This window comes from Sciurus carolinensis, chromosome 17 (assembly GCF_902686445.1).
Source record: "Sciurus carolinensis chromosome 17, mSciCar1.2, whole genome shotgun sequence".
NCBI classification, from domain to species: domain Eukaryota; kingdom Metazoa; phylum Chordata; class Mammalia; order Rodentia; family Sciuridae; genus Sciurus; species Sciurus carolinensis.
Window position 1 is genome coordinate 13373215 of NC_062229.1, and position 8527 is coordinate 13381741.

An 8527-nucleotide genomic window follows, 5' to 3' on the forward strand; every position below is an offset into this window, starting at 1 on the left:
AGAGCTGCTGGGCCACCTGCCTCCAGGCAATGGAGGCAAGGAGCCCAGTTAGGGAATCTCCCAACCTCCACAGCTGCATCCCATCTGGGTTTCTCCTGTTCCTGGGAAAGGCTTGTGATCTCCCCTTCCATAGCAAAGAGGGAGTTTCAGTGCTTTTTTCTAGCCCTGTGTTGGAGCCAGAATCAGCCTGCAAGGTTCAAATTCAGTCAGGCATTGCCTGACTAGTGCTGTGTGCCCCTTAGCAGTTTGCTTAACTACTCTGAATCCACATGTCCTTAAGATCTTGTTTATAATCCTACCTCCTGAAGAGTCAGGTCTTCATCCTGGGTCAGCACTTGATAAATGTCAGCCAATTCTTTGGGGTATCTGGGCCCACTGTATTCCCAAGGCCACCTCTCCAGCTCCCAGGGAGGCGCATGTACTTGAGATGGAGGAGGGGTCCCCCATCAGCAGCCAGGCTGTCTCTTAGAAAAAAAGCAAGAAGGCCCCAGCCTTAACAAATCAGTGGGAGTGGCAGGGCAGTGTTTTCTCAGAAGCCACTGCCATCACAGCTTGGCAGGGCTAAGGAACAGGGAAGACTGGGAAAGGAAGGGCAGCCACCCTCCCCTACCCAATGGCCCAGCCAAGGGGTGCTCATGAGGGAACAGCCACCTTAAGCCCCCAAAGACACAACTGCACCAGAAAGAAAAATTGAACCGTTTATTGGCCAAGGTCTGGGTCTCTGGCATGGGGGGCCTCTGGGGAGCTGTATGAAGGGAGACAACCCCCCCAATTGGCTCCTTGCCCCCCAAAACCCCCTCACCCAGCCTTTGCATTCACAAGACATTAATTTGAGGCGTGAGGTTTCCCTCCCATGGAGAGATGAACCAGCAATTCCAAAGAAGTCCTGGGCAGGACCAGAACTCCAATTGGCAGTTTCGACATGGACACAAATGTAAGACAGAACAGCATCCATTCTGGGGGAAACAGGGCAGGGAGGAGGTCACAGACACCACGCGCTTGCGCACACAGACACACATAAATATAGTTCGTACCACAACAGCTCTTCCGTCTATCCACAGGAATTAGCAAAGTCCTTCTGGGGCAGGCGAGGGAAGAATGTCCCCAGGAAATGTCCTTGGCCACCCCACCCCCTTGCTCCATTCAAGACATCTGGGCCGGGGAGGATTTGTGACGGTGTGAAGAGCTTGGGGGGGAGTGGTTTGGGGGGTAGGAGTGGGGAGAATGTGCAAATGTCTCCCCCAGAACTTTCTCAAGTTCTACCCTGTCCCACAAGGAGGCCCAGAGCCCTCTTCAGTCCCCCAAACCGGTTTTTCCAGCCTTCGGTGATTCCTCTGTGCCCCAAATAGTGCAATTGGCCGTTGAGGTCTGAGAGTGAGGAATGGGGCTCGGCCCCCTCCCCCCATCTCTACCCCGTGGCTTCCTTTCCGGGCATCTGAGAGGAAAAAGAAGATGGAGTCAAAGTGGCAGCTGATGAAATTTGGGGAAGCTGTGGATTTGGGTCTGGGAGGGTTGGGGAGGAGACTTCCAAAGAAGGGCCTGAGGTTGTCGGGAAAAGGTGGCAAGAGGGATAAATTCGGAGATAGGAGTGGGTACAGGTTGGGGGGTCGGACAGGAAAATGTTGACTCCTTTGTACTGCATGATAAACTGTTCCTGCCCTGTGCTCCCTCCTGTTGTCACCCTAGTCCTTTGAAGGTCCCCAGGGTCACTGTACTGGCCTCCAGCATCCCACTGAAGCACTACTGACTAGTCAGTGCCCCGACTGGCCAGCCCAGCTGTGAACTTTCAACATCTGCCAAGTCTATGGGGTGCAGGCATCTCGCTTGGCAGCCCCTGGTCTCTGTCTGAGGTCACCCAGTGCCTTTCACGCAGCCCTGTGTGTCCTGGTTGTTGGTCCACCCTCCCTTCAGACCACTGTGTTGCCCTCCAGAAACGTGGGTGAGGTGGGCATATGCGTGCCCCTCTCCAGAGAGCTGGAGCTGCGGAGAGGCAGGAGGCGGTGGCCCGGGGTCCCATCCCGCCTTCCTGGCACCCCTGCTGCCCTCTGCCAGCACTGCAGGGGCCGCAGCACCTCCCGCCGCAGGTCCCGGCTGCGCCACGTGTAGATGACGGGGTTGAGCAGCGAGTTGAGGGTGGCAAAGGCGAAGAAGTAATGGGCCTTGTAGAGAACTGGGCAGGACCGGACGGGACAGGCGTAGTCCAGGAGCAGGATGCTGAAGGCAGGCAGCCAGCACACGATGAAGACGCCCAACACGATGGTCACCGTCTTGAGCAGGGCCAGCGTCTGCGGGCCCGCCACATCTGCATGGCTCGAGCGGACCACACAGTAGATGCGGATGTAGAGAGCAACGATGGCTGACAAGATGACGGAAAAGATGGTCACCACGCAGAGCACATACTGCTTGGCGTAGAGCGGCAGCACGGTGGAGCAGGCCTCCAGGTGGCCCAGGCAGTTCCAGCCAAGGATAGGCAGGCCCCCAAGAACCAACGAGATGAGCCACGAGGCCCCAATGAGCAGGAGCATGCGGCAGCTCTTGTCACTGCCGTAGGGCTTGACCTTGGCAATGGCCACCTGCCGCTCAATGGCGATGGCCAGGAGGCTGAAGACAGAGGCCGAGAGCGTGATGAAGGCGGAGCCCTCACGGGCAAACCACTGCACAGGTGTCAGCCCCAGCGTGACAGGGCCTGAGAGCAAGGTGTTGGCCACGAAGGCCACTCCCGCCAGGAGATCCGAGGCTGCCAAGTTGCCCAGGAACAGGTACATGGCGGAGTGGAACTTGCTGTTCCGGGCCACCGCAATGAGCACCAGCAGATTTTCCACCACTATGGCACAGCAAAGGATGATGATAAAGGCGGAGGCCACCTGGCGGGAAGCCGTCTCCTGTGTGTCCAGAGTCTCCTTGGTGTAATTGTAGTGTTCCCGGACCTTGCTGGAATTGAGGTACTCTGAGTATAAGCCGCCCATGGTGGGGCTCAGTGGCTGGCTGGGGCCATGGGTCTGTCACAACTGCAGAGAAGAGAGACAGACAGCAGGTCAGTGCCATGGCTGCTACCTGGCTCTGACCTTGGATGGTCCTCACTGAGTGAACACGGGAAGTCGGAATCATCATCATCGCCATTTTCAAATGGGACACCCAGACAGGCTGATTCACTTTCCCAAAGTCTCCAAGCTGGCAAGTGGCAGGGCGGGAGGGGCTGGCTCCACAGCCTCCATCACCCCGCAGAGACATTCTCATTCACAGAAACAGACAGAAGTTCCCTAAGTGGCATGAAGGGTATACCTTGGGCTTTCAGAAACTTTGTCCACTTACTCAAAGAGCAAGCCTGCAGATTTGTCTCTTTTTGAGAACATACAGGAGCCTCTGGCTTCATGCTGCCTGCTGACCTGGGTCAGTGAGATTCTTGTCACTGATAGTACCATCCCTTGCTTATTACCACCCACTACCCTGATTTCAGGCTGGGTCTAAGCCTTGAGGCCATGGGTGCTCCTGAGATAAGGACTTGGGAGACACCAGGGCGGCCCTGAGGTTCAAGCATCTCAGAGGTCACACTATCTTCAAGGACACTGACCCTGGGGACAATGCAGAGCAAGTCTGTTCTCGCTCCAACTCTGACATGCCAGGCAAGTCACTCAGTCTCTTAGCCTCAGTGTGCTCACCTATGCAATGGGTAGAAGAAAGCCCCCTTCAAAGGGATGTTAGGAAAATCCTTTTAAAGATTTCATGGGGTGGGTGGCTTGGAGGTCGAGTGCTTATCTAGCATGTTCAAGGCCCTTGGTTCAATCACTAGCATCACCAAAAAAATAAATAAATAAAATAAAGGATTATGAAGCTTGGTGTGCTGACACCTACCTGTAGTCCTAGCTTGAATAACATGGTGAGACCCTGTCTTAAAAAAAAAAAAAAAAAAAAAAAAAAAAGAAGCACATAGCTTACTTAGCACATAGTAAGCACTCTCAACAACTGTTAGCTAATGCTATTAGCTTCCCTGTTCCTGGCACACACAAAGGACTCTGGGCTGGGTACACTCCACCCAATCTTTTGGAAGAGGATGCTGACTAAATCAACCAAGAGATTCCCAACAGCCTGTTCTCATCAGCACCATCCAGCTCTGCCCTGGGACAGAGGGTCCCAGGGGGGGTGGGTAGGGTGCTGGCACCCCCTTCCCTGGCCAGGATAAAATCCAGATGTGTGAGGCCCCTGGAACAAACAGGGTGGAGTCCTAGTCACATCCGGTGTAGGGAAGTCTGGGTGGGGGGAGCTGAGATGGGGGGTCACCAGAGACCAGTCTGGGAGGTCCTGGCTGGGAAGATGGGTCAGCTGTGTTAAGTCATGTGAGCGGTGAGGGGGGCGTGCAGCCCCGCAGGGAAGGGGGAAGGCATTTGTTTCCATGAAAGCCTGAGTCACCCACCCCCCTTTCAAGGAAAACTGAGCCATGGGGGAAGGGGCGGGAAGAGGCCTGTGTGGAAAAGGAGGATGAGAGGCACACACCGTGGCCAACTCTGGGGTGGGGTAGGAGAGTCTCAAAGGAACCAGGCCAGTGTCCGCCTTTCACTAGGGAAGTGGGAAGAAAGCTCCAACCCTTAGCTAAGGGGAGGGGAGAAGAGCTAAGAACCCTCCCCAGTCCCTGGAAAAACGCCTGCCAAGGACCTCGTGTGAGCCAGAAGCACGGTTTCAGAAAAGGCTGGTTAGGCCGGTTCTTGGTGAGCCTAGGGGTGATAGGGGGCTTCCGGGGTCACCCAATCATCTCACTTCCAGGATGCCCCCTGGGAGGGGCATCCTGGCCTTGGGCCCTAGAGAGGCAGCTGCTTCCCCCAGAGCGGAGGGGCATCCGTCCTAGATTGGGAACAGAGAAGAGCTTGTGCGTGTCCTCGGGGACAGCGGCCCCGCCCAGATCGCCACACAGAGGCCCCTTGTTTCCCTGCCGGACAGGGCCCCGGGCGCCCTGATGCCCTCTGCCCGCAGCAGCAGCTCCCAGGCTGGCTTGGCCTGGGCAGCGGCCTTACCAGACCAGCCGTCGAGCCGGAAACAGCCCGTGCACTGATTGGCTCATTTTCAATCCCAGGGCACTGAGTGATTTGTCTATTGGCCTGAACTTTCCATCTTCAGCCTCTGATTGGCCCGGTTGGGGGCGCTCTACGGTTAATCCTACTATCCGGGTTTACAAGCAAGTGGAGCTCGCTCTTTCAGAGGACAGAGTTAAAGCTGTGTGGATGTCCCTGAGGGTTACTTTGAACCGTGACCTGACCGCTGGGTCACCCCTCCAGACGCCCCCAGTCTGCCCTGGCCTGCTCGGTCCCTCCTGGGGTTCATAATTGAGACTCAAGATCGCCCGGAAAGCCTGGGAAGCACACTCACGGTGGGCAAAAAGCCCAGGGTTTTTCCCGCTGCCGCCCCCTTCGCAGCTAGCATAGAAGCCACCACCCCTCTCCAGTGTGGAGGAGAAAAATTTACTGCCATTTCCTGGAGAAATGAGAAACGCAGTTCAGCCCACATGCCCCAGGGACTGATCAGAAAGTCTGTCGTCTTCTCTAGAGAGGAAGACTGTGGGCGCTGCACTACCACTTTCAGCAGATCCAGGAAGCTAAGGCATCCGCAGAGAGAGGGCAACTCTCCTAGTTAAGGGTAAACTGAGGTCCAAGTTGTATCCTCGTTTTATTGTTCCTGCTGGCATTGCCAGTGGCTCCCCTGCACCAGACTCTAAGATCTGGAGCCTGTCTCCTGTGAACCTTCATCAGGGCAGTCCTGACTCCCCCTCAGACTCAGGAAGAGGCCTCAGGGGAGATGCAATGTCCAGGCCTGAAATGGAACAAGAGGGACAAGTGACAGGGCTTGGAGGGAAGGGAAAAGAGATAGACCCAGACACCACTGTTTGGCTGGAGATTAGGAAAGGGGAAGGCTGGAGGAAGGCTAGTGGCTTCCAGGTTCTCCACCCACTCACAGTTCCAGAGAGGCAGACCCTGTGGTCATAGTTCCTGCTGGTCACCCATAGGATCCCATGCCCCTTGCCAAGAGCAGCTTTCTGGCTGTCAGGGCCCCCTACGCTGCCATTCTCTTCCAAGCAGCCAGGAGGAGCTTTCGAATTTATAACTTCATTCCACTCCCCAGCTCCACATTCTCCCATGGCTCCCTATGGCTCCTGCCCACCCAGCCTCCTCCCATTCTCCCCTAAGGACACTCCACTGTAACCATATGGCTTCTTATGAGCCATTTAGATCCCTACCTCAAAGCTTTTGCTCCTGTTGTTCTTTCCCGCATAGATCCTCCCCTCAAATCCTTGAATGATTGCCTCCTCATCTTTCAGGTTTCTATACAAAGGTCACTTTCTCAGAGGGGCCTCCCCTGACCACCAGACTACAGCAGCAGCCTTCCCCAATTCCTATCACAGCATCTTGCTTTATTATCTTAACAGCTCTTGCTGCTATCTTGTTTTTTTGTCTGGCTTCCAGAGTGCCGTGTGAGTTGCTGGAAACCAGCGACCAACTTCATTCTCAGTCTCTCCAGTGATGCTGCCAGGCACACATCAAGCACTCAGAAAATCAGCGGAGTGGGCAGATGAATGAATGAATGAACCAACCTAGCAAGCAAGGGGCTCCTGAGGGTGGACCACAGCTTCTAAGCGCCAGCCAGGTCAAAATACAAAGGGAGCTGGAGTTGCCTAGGTCCCCTAGCAGCCCTCCCAACACACAAGGCAACGAGCAGCACGTCTCCGTGGAGACCGTAGCAGGACCCGCCCCCGCCCCGTGCGGCACTCTCGGCCTCCTTATCTGGCCGAGGAATGTGCGGTATCCACTCGCTCGCGCTGGGGCGGCGCCTTCTCTCTCCCGAGACTGCCCCACGCGCCGGACCCTCACACCTCCCGTGGGGTGGGTGATTCCACCAGTGACCTCGCCTCGAAATTCCCGGAGGACTGGGGAGCGAGGAGATTCCAGCTGCAATAGATGCACCAGTGCCGCGCCCGCTTGGCGACACGCGGGGGACCGTGGGCTCAGCGAGTGGCGCCTGGAGTGTCTGACAAGGGCAGAGACGCGGGGGGGGGGGGGGGATGGAAATCCCCGAGTGAGTCAACCTGTGCCAAAGAAGGGGGCGAGAGTACAATGCTTGGCAAAGCTCGGGACTACGCGGAGTCCACGCCACGCGTGCCTCCACCGACGTCCCATCCCTGGGCTTAGAGGGGAAAGAGAAGGTGCCTGAGCCACGCAGTCACTTTTCCTTTCCTTCCAGAACAAAGCCACGCCCCCGCGGGGGAACTGGACAAGCCGATCAACTCGGGGAAACGGAGGCAGAAAACTAGACGCCCAGGCGGTGGGCATCTGCCCTCCGGTGGGGCCCCGCCCCCTAACTTGGAGGCTTTGCAGCGCGCAGCACCTTTAGCCCTGACTAAGCCCGAGACAGCCAGGAGGGGTGCTGTGCTCCCTACCCCACGCACACTCCCCGAAACCCTGGTCCCTGGGAACACTGTCCTGCCTCCCAGAGTCTCAAGTCGAAAGCCCTAGGATTCCGCCTTCTCTCTCCGCGCCAACTTCCTGCCCCGGGAAAGGCGGGGAAAGAAGTCTGGGGGTTCGCAGCCGCATCAGTGGAGGTCGCCTGGAATCGTGGAGAGGGTGCACGGTGACCATCCCCTCGGTGCAGCAGAAACACAGGCGGCGCGTGCGTGCCTTGGTGCGCCCCGGACTCCTGGCTGGGCCCCCCACCTCTGATCCCGCGACCTCAGAGGACAGGGGCCCGCCCTTTCTGTCTCCCCCTAACCGTGCGCGCTCACCTGGTTAAGCCGGCCCGGGTCCCTGCCCAGACCCGAGGGGCCTTGGCGTCTGTGTCCCCAGGGCGGCCGTGGCTGGGGTTGGGGCTGCTTGCCCGGCTCAGCTGCGTCCAGCGGCTGGGGACCCGGGATAGAGGGGGGCGGGGAGAGCCGCCGCCTCGGGCCCCCCCTCTTGCCCCGCCTTCCTCTCCTCCCCTTTCCGGCGGCGACTGCAATGAATTCCAGATGTGGCCGGCCAGCCCGGGCGCGCGCGGGGGCCGGCAGGGGCGGCGCGCAGAGCCCCTTTGTCCGCCCCCCCACACCGCTCGCCCTGCCCCTCCCAGCCCCCACCCGTGAGAACCGGCCGATGCGTGGCCTCACGCAACTGGATGACGTCATGGCTCTCCTAACCAGGTGGCCTCAACCTGAAACTGCTGTCTTCAAATCTAGATAGATGTCCTCCTGGCTGATCCCTGGGGCCCTAGAATAGGAGGAAAGCACAGGATCTCCTTTATTTACTCAACAAGAAGCCATGAAGCACCTACTGTGTGTCAACACAGCAAATAGGCATGAAGCGCCTGTTTGTCTTTAAAACAAGCTCCTACTGCGTTCCACACCCTGCCCCAAAGATAGGATTGTTCTCTGCCTTGGTAAGATCCCAAAATTCAGGTGCTGCCCTTTCTCCCCTAGGAAGCTGGCCACACTTAACAGTCTACGCTGCTTCTGTAGATTCTGCCCTGCCCTTGCGTAGTCAACCAACTGGTCCAAGTTGGACCAGTTGCTTTTGAA

At 57.3% G+C, this 8527-nt stretch overlaps 1 protein-coding gene across 2 annotated transcripts; it reads right to left on the minus strand.

Annotated features, from left to right (window-relative positions):
- Positions 1-675: 675 nt before the first annotated feature.
- S1pr2 (sphingosine-1-phosphate receptor 2) lies at positions 676-7977 on the minus strand. 2 transcript variants are annotated; one of them, XM_047531492.1, is made up of 3 exons: positions 7763-7977; positions 3853-3885; positions 676-3008 (listed from the first exon to the last, which is right to left on the minus strand). In XM_047531492.1, exon 3 carries the CDS (start codon positions 2964-2966, stop codon positions 1908-1910), a length of 1059 nt encoding a protein of 352 aa, XP_047387448.1. In that variant the 5' UTR covers positions 2967-3008; positions 3853-3885; positions 7763-7977; the 3' UTR covers positions 676-1907. The 2 variants fall into 2 exon arrangements, with proteins under 2 accessions (XP_047387448.1, XP_047387447.1); XM_047531491.1 differs by lacking the exon at positions 3853-3885 and having other exon boundaries at positions 7763-7976.
- Between the last annotated feature and the right edge of the window lie 550 nt (positions 7978-8527).

Excerpts from the sequence above, each read along its gene's own strand:
- S1pr2 (XM_047531492.1), bottom strand. The coding sequence starts at position 2,966 with ATGGGCGGCTTATACTCAGAGTACCTCAATTCCAGCAAGGTCCGGGAA.